This window comes from Dermochelys coriacea, chromosome 11 (genome assembly GCF_009764565.3).
Source record: "Dermochelys coriacea isolate rDerCor1 chromosome 11, rDerCor1.pri.v4, whole genome shotgun sequence".
Lineage (NCBI taxonomy): Eukaryota > Metazoa > Chordata > Testudines > Dermochelyidae > Dermochelys > Dermochelys coriacea.
Window position 1 is genome coordinate 70,327,482 of NC_050078.2, and position 17,449 is coordinate 70,344,930.

The 17,449-nt window shown below is 43.3% G+C and overlaps 1 protein-coding gene across 3 annotated transcripts in view; it reads left to right on the forward strand.

Annotated features, from left to right (window-relative positions):
• The window catches only part of UBE2F (ubiquitin conjugating enzyme E2 F (putative)), a 127,942-nt gene extending 125,340 nt beyond the window's left edge, over positions 1–2,602 (forward strand). For all 3 annotated transcript variants that reach the window (XM_038420930.2, XM_043505706.1, XM_043505705.1), the window contains one exon: positions 1,280–2,602. In XM_038420930.2, the coding sequence (XP_038276858.1) occupies positions 1,280–1,330 (51 nt within the window). In that variant the 3' untranslated portion in view covers positions 1,331–2,602. The remainder of the gene's footprint in view (positions 1–1,279) is intronic.
• The last annotated feature ends 14,847 nt before the right edge of the window (positions 2,603–17,449 follow it).

A 17,449-nucleotide genomic window follows, 5' to 3' on the forward strand; every position in this document is an offset into this window, starting at 1 on the left:
CAAAGAAAACAACAGAACGCCACTAGCCATCACCTTCAGCCCCCAACTAAAACCTCTCCAATGCATCATCAAGGATCTACAACCTATCCTGAAGGACGACCCATCACTCTCACAGATCTTGGGAGACAGGCCAGTCCTTGCTTACAGACAGCCCCCCACCTGAAGCAAATACTCACCAGCAACCACACACCACACAACAGAACCACTAACCCAGGAACCTATCCTTGCAACAAAGCCCGTTGCCAACTCTGTCCACATATCTATTCAGGGGATACCGTCATAGGGCCTAATCACATCAGCCACACTATCAGAGGCTCGTTCACCTGCGCATCTACCAATGTGATATATGCCTTCATGTGCCAGCAATGCCCCTCTGCCATGTACATTGGCCAAACTGGACAGTCTCTACGTAAAAGAATGAATGAGCACAAATCAGACATCAGGAATTATAACATTCAAAAACCAGTTGGAGAACACTTCAATCTCTCTGGCCACTTGATTACAGACCTAAGAGTGGCTATCCTTCAACAAAAAAGCTTCAAAAACAGACTCCAACGAGAGACTGCTGAATTGGAATTAATTTGCAAACTGGATACAATTAACTTAGGCTTGAATAGAGACTGGGAATGGATGAGTCATTACACAAAGTAAAACTATTTCCCCATGGTATTTCTCCCCCCCACCCCATCCCCCACTGTTCCTCTGATATTCTTGTTAACTGCTGGAATTAGCCTACCTTGCTTGTCACCATGAAAGGTTTTCCTCCTTTCCCCCCCCCTGCTGCTGGTGATGGCTTATCTTAAGTGATCACTCTCCTTACAGTGTGTATGATAAACCCATTGTTTCATGTTCTCTCTGTGTGTGTGTGTGTATATCAATCTCCCCTCTGCTTTTTCCACCAAATGCATCCGATGAAGTGAGCTGTAGCTCACGAAAGCTTATGCTCTAATAAATTTGTTAGTCTCTAAGGTGCCACGGATACTCCTTTTCTTTTTGATCTTGACAAGTGTCCATAGTAAAGTGTTACTTCAAGGATTCCAAGTGTGGTATGTACTATTTTTTCCAGTAACTTTTGCTGCTGTGTGAAAAATGCAGCGAGTCAGCCAGTTTTCAAAGCAATGCAAAGATGCTATGATAGAGACATTTTTGCAAGACGTACTAGTCTGAGAGAGAGAACTGCAGACGAACTTCCCTGAGTACCTAACATGGAAATTTCACTCATCCAGAATGAGTTTTTCTGAAATGTATGTGGTGTAATTCTGATTCTTCTTTTCTCTAGGAGGACTTTCGGAATAAAGTTGAAGATTACATTAAGCGGTATGCGAGATGATGAAGGAAGACTGATGGCAGGACCATGGATTTCATACTATAGAGTTGTCTTTATAAAACAACAACAAAAAACCCAGATTGTACTAGTCCTGTGTCCATGTTGTACTGAAGAAAAAAACCTAACTTCGTAATTGTCCAAGGTAAATGGACAGTTCAACATAAAATACAGCAAGAAATTGTGTATGTTGGTTAAAAAAAAAAGTTGTTTGCTTACTTTTAAAATGTTTGCTCTTCTGAAACTGTACTGTATATCTTGTTGATGAAATATGCTTGAGAGTTAAAAGAAATCACTATTGAAGTTGTATACACTTTTCTTCTTGCCTAGTAAAAACAGTGATGCGTTTCTGGAACACTTCAAGTTGGCAATAAAATGGTCTCCCTCTGAACCAAATTATACTACTGTTGCCTTTGATGGAACAGAAATAATACCAACTTTTTCCAGGAGTCACTAGAGCTTGTCAGAATGCATAAAATCAGCTCCCTCTAATACTGAAACTCGAATGATTCTATAAAAATCTAAGTACATTTTGGCACAAATTTGTGACTTTTTACATTGCTGCTTTGAGTTTGAGCTACAGTACTTTTAGTTTGTATTGTTTGTGCAAAATAGTTGAGAAATATAGGCTAATCCAGAACCTACAAGTCTAAATTTGTAGTATTAGGAAAAGAATTATATATTCTGTGCAAATGCACCAAAAGGCTAACTTTTCAAAACAGGCCTTTCAGATCCAGATGTGGAGAGGAAATTTTTGGAGACTGTTACATAAATTGACAATGGAGTTTAGATTAATTTTCTGGTGAATGACTGTGTCCTGTAACCCTGTGCCCTTGAGAGCAACAGACTGATAGCGTGTATAACACACTGCACCATTGTTATATTATTCCTGTGAGCTTAGGTTTTATTTATTTTTAATTTGGTGGGGGGAGGGGTTATGCTGAAGGGGTGATATGCTATAATCCCTCTTCTTGTAAGGAGCTGTTTATCAAAGAAGAGTAAGGACATGTGAAAGCAGAGAGTCCGTTCAAAGCTAATGGCATGAAACATTTGGAATCAGTGCTGTGAAGAGTATTGTGTATTGTATACCATCACTCCCTATTACTCACTTATGCTAATCAGAATGATGCTCAATATTCTGGTTGGCCTAGTGAAAATGAATGGATATAGCCATAGACATCTAAATGCATTGCATGGTGGGATCAGAGAGTGGAAATGGATTTGATTCAAGTTTTTATAAATAGATGAAGCAGCGAAATAAATGTTTGTGGTTTCATACGTACGGAATGTGTGTGTAACGCTTTTACATTTTGCACCACCTGGAAGGCTACTTGATTCTGCTTGTCATCTTAATTTCTCATCATTGCTCTTTGTTAAATACTGGGGCTTTCATTCGCCAGTGAATGAAATACCTATTGTCTATCCAAAATAAAAGTTACTAGATCACTGGCACATTCCAAACTTAGGTTACGCATTGTTAAAGCCTGCTTCTTTGGCTGGACACTGAAAGTTATACAGGGCCCTATTAACTTCAGTAGGACTCCAAGGATCCATCTACTCGGAGCAGCTTGCAAGACTAGAGCCACACTCGGGGATTTAAAAAACAAATCTATAAAAGCTACTATATAAGAATATTGTGCTACCCTCCTTAGTTAGAATAATACATTTTCCATGTTTTACTTTAACACTGGTGGCAGAAAATCTTTTATGCTTATCCCTACCCCCAAACTAACTTTATTTCCAAAATGTATTTCAGAAAAGTGAGAGCAAGGAAGCCACCCTACATTTAGTAAGAGGCAGCGTATTGCTGCTGCTCTTAAAATTGTATAGAAAGAGGATTTCATTAAGTTCAACAAAAAATACTGAAAAGCTATGCACTCTCTCTGATACCCATTCTTCTACCATGGGCCATGCACCTGCCAGAAAGAGGGGGCAATGGTGCAGTTTTCTCTGAGCAAGCACGTGTAGGTTTCTCCAGAATCAGTGAGTGTACCTTATTCCACTAAGTGGCAGATGATTGGAAAAGGGAGTGTTTCCTCACACAGGCAGAGTGTGTGATGAGAGATGCTTGGTATTAATACAGGTCAGTCACCATGCCCAAGTTGAATATTAATAGTGTATAGACACTTGTACTGCAGTTCTGTCTGCAACAGAACTGGTCAGGGTGCCTGTGCTGGGCTGTCCACTGGACTCTTAGAGGGGAATTCTGGGTGGTTTTAAGCTTCTCTGGGGCACAGCATGCTGCAATACTCCTTCCTTGGTGGCTCTAGCAGGTTTCTGGGAATTGATGCTGTCTGCTACCCTGTCATGGAGCTCCCAAAACCCAGCACAAACCCCCAAGATACTTCCCTATCTTAACCATGCCCTTTCCAAGCACTCCACCCACAGGTGTGAGCCCAGGGGGCCTGAGGTCGGTGTGGCACTGCTCTGTTTCACAGCTGACGCACAGGAGAGAGCAGCATATTGAGAATGCAAAGGTCCTAAACACCCCCCACTCGCTGCCCCTTCCCTGGTGATCCCTCTGTGTTCATTCCAGGCCTCTGTCTCACTGCACTCCTACCTGGGGGTCCTCTTAGCTTAAGTGGTTGAAAATGGCCAGACCAAAGACCAGCTTGTGCCTGTCAGCTCTGCTGTAAGGAGGAGGAGGATAGTTTAGGCCAAAGCAGACGGCAAAAAGCTACAACGGGGTCTCAAAAAACTGGGTGACTGGGCAACAAAATGGCAGCTGAAATTGTGTTGATAAATGCAAAGTAATGCACAATGGAAAACATAATCCCAACTAAACCCACAAAATGATGGGGTCTAAATTAACTGTTACCACTCAAGAAAGATCTTGGAGTCATTGTGGATAGTTCTCTGAAAACATCCACTCTAGTGATAATGATTCCAAACATTCTGTTCACTTTTTTGACTAAGAAAGGCATAGATAATAAGACACAAAATATCATATTGCCTCTTCAGACATTCATGGTATGCCTACATCTTGAATGCTGCATACAAATGTCATCACCCCATCTCAAAAAAAAATACATAGGAATTGGAAAAGGTTCAGAAAAGGGCAACAAAAATCATCAGGGGTATGGAACGGCTTCTGTATGAAGAATCATTAGGAAGACTGGGACTTTTCAGCTTGGAAAAGACACAACTAAGGACAGGGGGTATGATAGAGGTCTATAAAATCATGACTGGTGCGGAGAAAGAAAATAAGGAAGTGTTATTTACTCCTTATAACATTAAATTAAATAGCCAGCAGGTTTAAAACAAGAAAAGGAAATATTTTTTCACACAACACACATTCAACCTGTGGAACTCCTTGCCAGAGGATGTTGTGAAGGCCAAGACTATAACAGAGTTCAAAAAAGAACTAGATAAGTTCATGGAGGATAAGGATCTTCATTTGAAATACACAGGACTCAGTGGAGCTCTTGCAGTTTACATTAGAGGGCAAGCTGACCCACGAATACTGCCACGCGAGAAGAATGCACAGAAGATGATGTTGAGTAGATGCTCAAATAGAAAAGTTTAATTATTGGGGAAGAGATTGGCTGAAAGGAGAGGACATAGTGAAGGAAATTACCTGGTGCCACAAAGGAGACTCATGAACAAGATCACAAGGGCTCAGTAGAAAGTGTAGTGTCATTAAGGCATAGGAATAGATGGAAGCAACCCTGTTCCAGCTCAGACCCATTGTTATAGTTGGGTTTCAGGATCACATTTCTTAAGAGTTAACAGGTAGACACATGGTTAGCTTTAATGTCCTATGTTAACCCTTTATTGCTGTGAGTTGAGCTCCCAGATGTATTCTTACTATGGGCAAATGCAGTCAGATAAGGCGTGCTCTTTGCCTTTCTACAATAGCTACCGCATGATATGAACTCACATAAGGAGAGTAAAGTAGGTGTGCTCCAGTGATCAAATGCCAGTATCCACTTCTAACTGCATGTTTCAGAAACAAGGAAAAGTGCGTAGTTACTATACTTGTTTGCCTTAGATGCAATTTTAGCCCCTACGGGATAGGGAAGGGTAAGAACCCTCTGTTTTTAAAAATGTATGTTTTAAACCCCATGGTTCAGCTTTGGTTGGGTAGCACCAGTGCGACATGGGGGAGTCACACACATTCACAATGGTCGCCCTTAAAGACTTTTCTATTTTTGTCTCTATTACCAGTTATCCCTAAACTGCCCCAAATAATACTCACAGAGACAAGACTTAAGGACTCGTGGGGTATTATTTAGATCAGAAGGCAACGGAAAAAAATTAAGGTTGGCTACTGGAATGCACCATTGGACTTATTGCGACACAGGTTCTTACCTTAGACAAAGGGATGAATTGGTGAGGTTCCCCCTTCCTGTTAAACAGCTGTGCAATGTACTGTAATCCTGTTTACAGGAGCCAAACCCCACAGTTTTACAGCCAATAGAGTTGTGACACTACATTGGTTTAGCCTGTTCACTATTGGGAAGTTTGGTTATGGGGAGAACTTCGTTCCACTGGCTCCTGAGACTGTGTACGTCCCAGGGAATAATGGGGCCCTTGCCCAATCACTACAGATGCACGGGAGGAAAGAGAGCATAGAGGGATCACATCACCCCCAATATCCATGTAGCAGCCAGGGGTGGGGTGACTCCATGCTCAGGGACACAATTAGGAGTCATAGCATGGTGCCACATGTGCCCCAGTTTACCATTCCCCTACCCTCCACCAGATGTACGCTGTGCTACCAGCAGATGGCAGGATAGCTCCAGTACTGCACACAGTCACCGCTTCCACTGCTTCCTCTATCCTCCGCCCTACATTATGGGCAGGATTTCACACTCTTAGTCACTGGTTTCCAGAATACATTTGCAGCCACTCTGCACCAGCAGAGACTAGAAAAGCCTTCGTTGAGCTACTGTGCTCAGTTTTTCACACAAGGATTTCTACACGCTTATTAGTGGGTTCATTTGTCATCCTCAGAGCCCTCCTAATATAGAAATATCTTGAGAGGTTTTCCACAGGAATTCTCGGCCATCACTGTGCACTCTTCCTTTCAGATTTGGCATCCTCGTTTGCTCTGTTTGGCTTTGCTTTGCTTTTTTTTTAAAACAAAAAAAAAACTTTGGCCTGGTGACAAGTTCTGAGCTTAATGAAGTATGGTTTTTATTAAAATACAGCCCAGCATGGGGTGGATATGGTATATGATTTACAGCCCAATCATTTAGCAGCTGCCACTGGAAAGATTTCATTGATCCTCAGTATTCTACCCTTGTCACATACAATAGCATCTATGCCAGACTCAGCACTATGGCTAACGTATTCACTTCCGCACTCCACCCCGCACCCCCACTTCCTTACAGCAGCCTCCCTTTAAGCGGTTCAGTGCCTGAACACAGTATAATATCCAGACTCTTTACAGCCATTGGCCTGGGTGTTTTTCTTCTTGACAAGTCACTGGTTATGGAGAAAAGGATTTTCCTTCTTTAGTCCATCCCTCCTTGTCACTAAGGCTATGTCTAAACTACAAGCTAGGGGGTAGGATTCTCCTGCTCCTGTACACATACTCACACTAGCTCTCAGTTTCAATTAAGCCTCCGCTGGTGCTACCCACGCAACCACAGCTATTTATACTATTTGTACACGAGCAGGGGAGTCACTGCCCTCGGTCATAGTGTAGACATGGGTCATGTGTCGAGAGACATGGGACTGAAAAAACATGCACTTCCCAGCAAATCTAATTGATATTATTTCTGCTTCTGAATTAAAAAAAGTGATTTCTGTGGCGCGCGCGCACACACACCACACACACTCCTATCCCATCCCATCCCCACACACCGGGCAAGAGGACAAGGTCATGATACAGACTGATTTGGATCACTTGGTAAACTGGGCACAGACAAGCAATGTGTATTTTAATATGGCTAAATGTAAACATATACATCTAAGAACAAAGAATGCCATACTTACAGGATGGGGGACTCTCCCCTGGAAAGCAGTGACTCGGAAAAAGATTTGGGGATCATGGTGGATAATCATCTGAACTTGAGCTCCCAATGTGTGCTCAGGTAGGAATAGAGAGGTTATTTGACATCCGCATCTGGCACAGGTGCAACTGCAATATTGTGTCCAGTTCTGGTTCCCACAAGCCAAGAAGGATGTTTGATATATTGGAGAGGGTTCAGAGAAGAGCCCTGGAAACGATTAAAGGATTAGAAAACATGCACTACAGTGATAGATTCAAGGAGCTTGATCTATATAGCTTAACGAAGAGTAGACTAAAGGATGACTTGATTCATCTATAAGTACCTACACAGGGAACAAATATTTAAAAATGGGCTCTTCGATGTAGCAAAGAAAGGTATAACACAATCCAATGACTGGAAGTTGAAGCTAGACAAATTCAGATTGGAAATAAGGCATACATATCTAATGCTGAGAGTAATTAACCATTGGAACAATTTAGCAAGGGTAAATCAAGATTGGATGTTTTTCTAAGAGGTCTGCTCCAGGAATTACTTTGGGGACATTCTCTGGCCCGTGTTCTACAGGAGATCAGACTGGTCCCTTCTGGCCTTGGAATCTATGGCCACGTCTACCCTACGATTTTACAGAAGTCAATTTTTGGGAACAGATTGTATAAAAAGTCAAGTGTATGCGTCCACACTAAGCACATTAATTCGGCGGTGTGCGTCCACAGTACCGTGGCAAGCATTGACATTCCAAGCAGTACACTGTGGGTAGCTATCTCATAGTTCCCGCTGTCCCTTTGAATTCTGGGCTGAGCTTTCAATGCCTGATGGGTCCAAAAATTTGTCGCAGGTGGTTATGGGTAAATGTCATCAGTCAACCTACCCTCCCTCCCTCCGTGAAAGCAACAGCAGACAATCATTTCGTGCCCTTTTCCCTGGATTGTGCAAGCAGATGCCATAGCACAGCAAGTATGGAGCCCGTTCAGCTCACCACAGCAGTTATGACCATTGTAAACACCTTGCACGTTATCGTGCAGTTTATGCAGAACCAGCACCTGAAAAACCAGGCAAGGAGGGGACAGCAGCGTGGTGATGAGGACATGAACACAGATTTTTCTAAAGCCGCGGTTCCCAGCAATTTGGAGATCATGGTGTTACTGGGGCAGGCTCATGCCGTGGAACGCCGATTCTGGGTCCGGAAAACGTGCATAGAGTGGTGGGACCGCACAGTGTTGCGGGTATGGGATGATTCCCAGTGGCTCCGAAACTTTTGCATGCATACGGGCACTTTCATGGAACTTTGTGACTTGCTTTCCCCTTCCCTGAAGCACAAAAATACCAAGATGAGAGCAGCCCTCACAGTTGAGAAGCGAGTGGCAATAGCCCTGTGGAAGCTTGCAATGCCAGATGACTACCGCTCAGTCAGTAATCAATTTGGAGTGGACAAATCTACTGTGGGGGTTGCTGTGATGCAAGTAGCCAATGCAATCATTGAGCTTCTGCTATCAAAGGTAGTGACTCAGGGAAACGTGCAGGTCATACTAGATAGCTTTGCTGCAATGGGATTCCCTAACTGTGATGGGGCGCATATCCCTATCTTGGGACTGGATCACCAGGGCAGCCAGTACATAAACTGCAAGGGGTACTTTTCAGTGGTGCTGCAAGCACGAGTGGATCACAAGGGACATTTCACCAACATCAACGTGGGATGGCCAGGAAAGGTGCATGATGTTCGCATCTTCAGGAACTCTGGTCTGTTTAAATGGCTGCAGGAAGGGTTTTACTTCCCAGACCAGAAAATAACTATAGGCATTTCAACATCCCCTACAGTTATCCTTGGGGACCCAGCCTACCCCTTAATGTCCTGGCTCACGAAGCTGTACACAGGCACCCTGGATAGTAGTAAGGAGCTGTTCAACTATAGACTGAGCAAGTGCAGAATGGTGGTAGAGTGTGCATTTGGATGGTTAAAGGGTCGCTGGTGCAGTTTACTGACTCGCTCAGACCTCAGCAAAGCCAATATTCCCATTGTTATTGCTGCTTGCTGTGTGCTCTACAATCTCTGTGAGAGTAAGGGGGAGATGTTTATGGCGGGGTGGGAGGTTGAGGCAAATCACCTGGCCCCTGAATACATGCAGACAGACACCAGGGCTGTTAGAAGAGCACAGCAGAAAGCGCTGCACATCAGAGAAGCTTTGAAAACCAGTTTCATGACTGGCCAGGGTACTGTGTGACACTTCTGTTTGTTTCTCCTTGATGAAAATCCACCCCCTTGGTTGCCTCTAAATTCCCTGTAAGCCATCTGCCCTCCCCCCTTCAATCACAGCTTGCTTGCAAAGGAAATAAAGTCACTATCATTTAAAAAATATGTATTCTTTATTAATTGATTATAAAAATAGGGAGATAACTCACAAGGTAGCCTGGGTGGGGTGTGGGAGGAGGGAAGGAAAAGGCCACTTTAAAACTTGTTGAATGACAGCCTTCTGTTGCTTGGGCTGTCCACTGGGGTGGAGTGGTTGGTGCCCAGAGCCTCTCCCCACCCCCACCCCTACCCCCCATGTTCTTGGGTGTCTGGGTGAAGAGGCTATGGAACTTGGGGAGAAGGGAGGGCAGTTAAACAGGGGCTGCAGTGGTAGTCTGATCCTGCTGCCATTCATGAACCTCCACCAGATGCCGGAGCATGTCCATTTGATCCCGCAGTAGCCCCAGCGTTGCCTCATGCCTCCTCTGATCTTCCTGCTGCCACCTCTCCTCACATTCATAGGCCACTTTCTTTTTCTCTGCTATTGTGTCCCTCCAACATTCTGCTGAGCTCTGTCAGTGCCAGATGACTGCATGAGCTCAGAGAACATTTCATCGAGCGTGTGGGTTTTTTTTGGTTTTTTTTTTGTTGCCTTATCTGAGATGGACAGAGGAGGGAACATGCTTGAAAACATTTGCAGCTCTGGAGGAAAAAAAGGGAGTGAAGTATTTAAAAAAAAATACATTTTACAGAACAATGGCTATACTCTTTCACGGTGAACAACACTATTCACATTACATAGCACATGTGATTGGTACAAGGTCGCATTTTGCATCTTACATTGAGTGCCTGCGGCTTTGGTGTTACAGATCACACACGCAGGGCCGGGCAACAGAATTCGGCTTGCAGGCGGTCATGGTAAGCCATAGTCTTTCGGCTTCTGCAACCTTCATAACAGCAGCACCCTCCTCTCCCATACCAAGCAAAGCACGTTGAGTTGGCCATTTAGTGCTGCGGTTTTCCTGTTAACGTGCAGCAGCAGAAACCAAGCTAACCCCCACCCCCAAATCCAATTCTCTGGGATGATTGCTTTACCCCTCACCCCACCGCATGGCTGGTATCAGGGAAGATCCCTGCTAGCCAAACGTGAACAGCTCAGCACCAATGCCCCCTCCCCCACCACCACCACCATGTGGCTAACTGCAGGGAGGATTTCTTTTCAGCCATAGGCAAACAGCCCAGTAGAAACAGCCATCGCTGAATGTCCCCTTAATTAAATTCCCCTATTTCAACCAGGTTACCATGAACGATATCAGTCTCCTGAAGACAACACAGAGAGAGAAAAAACGGATGTTGCTTGAATACTAGCAAACACCGGGACCATACGCTGCCAGGCTTTGTCATGCAATGATACCAGATTACTTGCTACCACCATGGAGGACGGAATAAGGCTGCTCTCCCCAGAAACCTTCTGCAAAGGCTTTTAGAGTATCTCCAGGAGAGCTTCACAGAGATGTCCCTAGAGGATTTCCGCTCCATCCCCAGACATGTTAACAGACTTTTCCCAGTAGCAGTACTGGCCACGAATGCATCCCAAGTTCTCAGGGATACTTAATTAAAAAAAAAATTGTTTTTATAACATGTATTATATTTAAAAAGGTACACTCACCAGAGGTCCCTTTTCTGGCTTCATTGGGTTGGGAGGGTCTCTCAGTCAGGGTGATAAAAAGATCCTGGCTGTTGGGGAAAATGGTGTGCCATGTGCTCTCCTCAAGCTCGTCCTCATCCGCAAAATCCTCAGGCATAGCTGAGAGTACCCAATCATCAGAGTCCATGGACAGGGGTGGGGTAGTGGTGGCAGCCCCCTCTAGAATTGCATGCAGCTCAGCATAGAAGTGGCATGTCTGGGGCTCTGTCCAGGAGCGTCCATTTGATTCTTTGGTTTTCTGGTACGCTTGTCTGAGCTCCTTAAGTTTCACGCGGCACTGTGTTGTGTCCCTGCTGTAGCCTCTGTCCCTCATGGCCTTGGAGATTTTTTGAAATGTTTTAGCATTTAGTGTTTTGGAATGTAGTTCCGATAGCATGGATTCCTCTCCCCACACAGCGATCAGATCTAGTACCTCCCGTTTGGTCCACGCTGGAGCTCTTTTTCGATTCTGGGACTGCATGGTCACCTTTACTGATGAGCTCGCCTGGCCAAACAGGAAATGAGATTCAAGAGTTCCTAGGGCTTTTCCTATACACCTGGCCAGTGCATCTGAGTTCAGAGTGCTGTCCAGAGCAGTCACAATGGTGCACTGTGGGATAGCTCCCAAATGCCAATACCTTCGAATTGCATCCACACTAACCCTAATTCAAAACGGCGATGTCGATTTCAGCGCTAATCCCCTTGTTGGGGAGGAGTACAGAAATCGGTTTTAAGAGCCCTTTATGTCGAAAAAGTGGCTTCGTCGTGTGGACGGGTGCAGCGTTAATTCGATTTAACGCTGCTAAATCTGACAAACGCGTAGTGTAGACCAGGCCTATGAATCTATTTTTCACCTTTCCATAATGTGGCAAGACTGAAATGCCTCAAAGGCCAAGAATACGCCGAACCACTCACTCCACTGTACTCGTTACATACAAACGTATTTATCCTTTGCAAATGGTTCATCTCAGGCCCAGTCCTGCAATCTGTACTCACATCCCCCTCAAAAGCTATTTGGACAAATGAGCAGCAGAGACTAGGGTGACCAGACGTCCCGATAAAATTGGGACTGTCCTGATTTTTAGTTCATTGTCCCATGTCCCGACCGATGCACGGTCGGGATGCCATTTGTCCCAATATTTGCTTCGGCAACTCTGCCCTGGCCGTTTTTTTTTTTTTTTTTTGCTTCCCCCTTGTGTCCCGATATTTTGTCCGTTTCATCTGGTCAGCCTAGCAGAGACTTAAAGTGGGGGAGTGAAGAACCTTTCTCGAGTCCTGCAAAAAGCGTCTTCCTCCGTTTTGCTAATTCCACCTTTAAATCCTATCTTACCTGCTGCCAAGGATTCCTGCCTTATCAGTAGGAATATGAAAGACTGCAGAAATAGCAGGTGTTTATAATTAAGTTAGTATCAGGCTTTTATATCGAACATGCAGCTTTTGGAATAGCTGGACAATTTTTTATTTCTATGCATAGGTCCATCCTTCAAGAAGCCTTTCCAAGCGTTCATGTGTGCAGTGACCACGATTCCTGGGTCCAAGAGGTCCGCACAAAAGATAACATTATGTGTTTTACAGCTTGAAAAGTCCATAAAATGCACACCTAATACTACTGTTATTTCATCTATTCCAGGGGTTCTCAAACTGGGGTCATGAGGTTATTACATGGGGAGTCATAAGCTGTCAACCTCCACCCCAAACCCCACTCTGCCTCCAGCATTTATAATGGTGTTAAATATATAAACAAGTGTTTTTAATTTATGGGGGTGGGGGGAGTCGCACACATAGGCTTGCTATGTGAAAGGGGTCACCAGTACAGTAGTTTGAGAACCGCTGATCTATTCCACCAGTCTCTCTGCAAAAGACTTTTTTTAAAAGAACATATTTTCTGTTGCAATTTTGGGCACACAAATACAATGAACCTAGTGAACAAAAACAGCCCTTGCTGAAAAAAATAAGCCCTTTAGAAGAAATCCCCTGTGCCCCAACAGATCAAATATAATAGAAAGTTGAGTAGTCTTCATGCATGTTACTGGGAGAGAAGAATTTCTTATCTTGTTGGACCTGGTACCCATCTACTGAGCCCATCCAGACTAAGGAATTTAGACCCAATCTGGGACCCATTCCTGAACTACTGCAAGAGAAGATCATATGTAAGTCAGAGGGCCTGATGCTGAGCGACTTCACCTACTGATGACTTCAGGATAAGTTTATGGCTTCAGTTAAGTGCTGAGGGAGCTCAGGACCTCACAGCATTGGGCATTTAGAGTCCGATTCACCTGGAGTCTTTCCATTGACTTGAGCCTTTAAATGAACAATCACTCAAATTCATTTCTCACCATGTGGGCTCCACCTCTTTGTTGTGCCTGAATTCCATGCCCTCTGTAATTCCCCATTTCCATGGGTGTGCTTGCTACAAATGTAAATCCAAAGAGCCCAATTCACCATTGTGAGACTCCAGTTTCAGGCTGGCACATCTTCACGGAGATGAGTAGTTACACAGGTAAAAAACTGGAGTAACAATGTGCCAGACACATTCAGCAACAGGTTTGCTGTAGCTTATCTAAAAAATGGTCTAATTAAAATATTAAAATTAAAATATTACATGTAAAACCAATTAAAAAAACCAAACAGCTCTTTCAAATGAATGTGTGGGAGTTACCAGACAAGATGGTTCACAAAGAAGTGGTATATCATAAAGATGCTTGTTTTAAAATAATTCCAACATTAGTAAGTTTCTGATTACAAATCAAGTGGTAGTGCACGCAGCATCCCCCTTGGCTGTTTGTGTACAATCGTTAAACTATTGGTGCCTAGTTTATTACATGGTAAAATGGTTTTGTTCTAGAGATGTGGACTAGTACTACAGATTGTTGCAGGCAATGACAGCGTTCAGGAACTGTACCTCCCAACTACGAATAAAGGGAAATTTTTGAGCTCTATTCTTTTGGGATGAAGGTGCATTTAGATATTCTACTATAAGCAATGATCATCTCCTACACTTAGTAAGGAAACTACTTTCAAACCTAGGATTCACATGACCTTCAAAAGGTGCATTGCAGCACTGGAGTAGACACACTGGTTACCTACCTGAAAATGGCTGCAGCCTGTGTGTCCAAAATGGGAACCCTTTGTCGATGTCAAATGAACCTGTCATTTTTGCCCTGTGTTGTCAGGCCAACGTAGGGACATTTCCCCAGCTGCTGCTTGTAACGTGCCAGTTATGTGGATAACTGGAGGGCTTCAGGGCTGCCAATACAGCAGTTTTCACAAGCGCTGCAACACAAAAAACAATGGATAGACAAAATTAAACATTATGACTTCATAGTTCCAATGAAGCAGAAGGATCCAAGTTCAATTACATTCTGTTGAACAGACTTGCGATTAAATACATTCTACCCACACAATGAAAATGAGGTTGGAATAAATGGATTTCAGACACAGATCTAATTTCTGTTCTGCTTGTTAATCCAACCAGTTTGAATACAACAGGTCCATTTTTATCCTGAGCTACATGAGTCCTATTCCTACTGTCTTCCATAGTCCCAATCCCACGCGCTGGTCCATGTGGATGGACCCTTGTGGGAATCGTAATGAAGTCAATGAGACTCTGGATGGGAGCAGGAGTTTGTTCACAAGAAGCAGCCTATAGGATCCATGGTTCTACTACAATCACGTGTAGAATCAACCCTACCTCAAGGGTTAAGGGCCCTGAAAGTCACACCACGTGCATCAAAACCGCACTACACATGGTTAAAACTTCACAGACATTACTAAGAAAAGGAGCCTGTATGCCACAAACCAGCTAAGAATTTAGGACGTCATTACTACATCCCAGTTTACCCCCTGGTATTAAAATATTTAACATAGCACAGAGCTAATTTAGCATAAACCCCAATACATTATCTTTGTTCTTTATTGAGCTACAGTAGCTGCAGAGAGGTAGCGAGAGCAAAAGAAACAGCTGATGAGTATTTTCCTTATTCCAATTACCTTTACAGCTGATGGCACCTGCTATAATGACAGTAAGGCTGTAGAACAGTTTTCATTATAACCCCTTATTTTGACACACTCAAACTTACTGACATTCATCTTTAGGAATAAAACGTTTCATGCCTTGCTCTGCCAAAATGGTGGATTAAAAAAAAAAAGCAAATTGTTAAACTTTTCATTTTCGATTCTTTCTGTGTTTCACACAGACCATGATTTTGTTGTATCTACTCAACATCTCGTTGGACATCATCATCTTCTGAGAGGTAGGCAAGGTTTCTTCTTACCCACCTAAACAAGGATATTTGCTTTGCTCCACATCTTTTATATCAAGCCTGGTCAAGTTTTTGTTTGGCTAACACCACAGAATGTATTAATCCAAGGGAAACAATACTTAACTTCTGCATCACTAACTGCCCAGGTACATTCAGTATAAAGCACAAACCCTATAGGACTAGTTTAAATTGCTGCCCAACCTCACAGAAGAAACAAATATAGAGGACTTCAAAACACTCGTTTCTTCTTTCCATTGCTATTTTCCTTTAGGGGAGGTATAAAAGGCACACACTGGATCTAACCTAGTTAAGGTGGATAATGACTGTTATTTTGTAGACTAATGGAAATTCATCTTGGTCCAGTTCTCAGTGGAAGAGTTTCCACATCACAAGAATCAACTGTAAATGGAGGATTTCAAAAGGAAGCCACATTTTAGTCTGAAGTACAGCAAAATGGGATAATCAGCAAAACCAGGCACCATCTTGACTGTTTTCATTTCTTGAAGGAACCATTAAAACATATGTTTTCTAGTCCTTTAATCATTCTCATGGCTCTTCCCTGAAGCTTCTCCAACTTATCAACAATCTTTAAGTTATTGTCACCGGTACTGGACAAAGTATTGCAGTAGCAATTACACCAGTGCCAAATACAGAGATAATATAACCTCCTTACTCAGACAACATGAGTGAGGTAATTTTGGGGGGGGGGAGTGGGGGGAGGAGACCAACTTCTGTTGGTGTGAGAGACAAGCTTTCACACTACACAGAGCTCTTCTTCAGGTTCAGGTTACTTTCTGCCCCACTGAAGAAAAGCTCTGTGGGGCTTGAAAGTTTGTCTCTCTCACCAACAGAAATTAGTTCAATAAAAGATATTATCTCACCCACCTAGTCTCTCAACTATCCTGGGACTGACACAGCTACAGCACCACTACATACACCTTACTCATACTCTATGTTCCCACTTATACATCCAAGGGTCGGAACCTCCCTTTTGGCCACAGCATCACACTGCAAGCTCATGTTCAGCTGATTATCCACCATGTCCCCCAAGTCCTTTTCAGAGTCACTGCTTTGCAGGCTAGAGCTCCATCCTATAAGCGTAACCTACATTCTTTGCCCCAGGATGTATGACTTTACATTTGATTGCATTAAAACTCCTCATTTGCTTGACCCTGGCTTACCAAGTGATCCAGATCATTCTGTATCAGTGACCTGTCCTTTTCAGTGTTCACCACTTACCCATCTGTGTTATCTGAAAATGCTATTAGTGATAATTTTCTCTTTTCTTTCAGATCACTGATACAATGCTAAGCCTGTCTTTGTGTTAGGCTTCCCAGATTAGGACACCATGTGGTTAAAGAGAACAGTTAGAAAGAGGATGTACAGTAGTTCTATGGTTTACCTCATCTTCTGGGTTCCCACATGACAGGACATGGGATGTCATGCTGTAATCCAGCCGAGTGCAATATGCCACTGAGCTCACACACATGCTATGATTAGAACCAGATGCTGGTGAGGCCTTGACAATGTGGACATGTTCTATTCTATAGTAGAACCTCAGAGTTACGAACACCAGAGTGACGAACTGACCAGTCAACCACACACCTCATTTGGAACCAGAGGTATGCAATCTGATAGCAAAGACCCAAAAAAACCATACTGTATAGTGCAGAGTTAAATGTAAACTACTAAAAAAAAAAAAGTAATAAAGGGAAAGTTTTTAAAAAAAAAAAAAAAAAAAAAAGATGTGACAAGGTAAGGAAACTGTTTCTGGGCTGGTTTCATTTAAAATTAAGATGGTTAAATGCAGCGTTTTTCTTCTGCATAGTAAAGTTTCAAGCTGTACTAAGTCAACGTTCAGTTGTAAACTTTGAAAGAACAACGGTAACATTTTGTTTAGAGTTACAAACAACCTCCACTCCCGAGGTCTTCCTAACTCGGAGGTTTTACTGTACATTATACCATGCTCATCACCATAGTTCCCAAGCA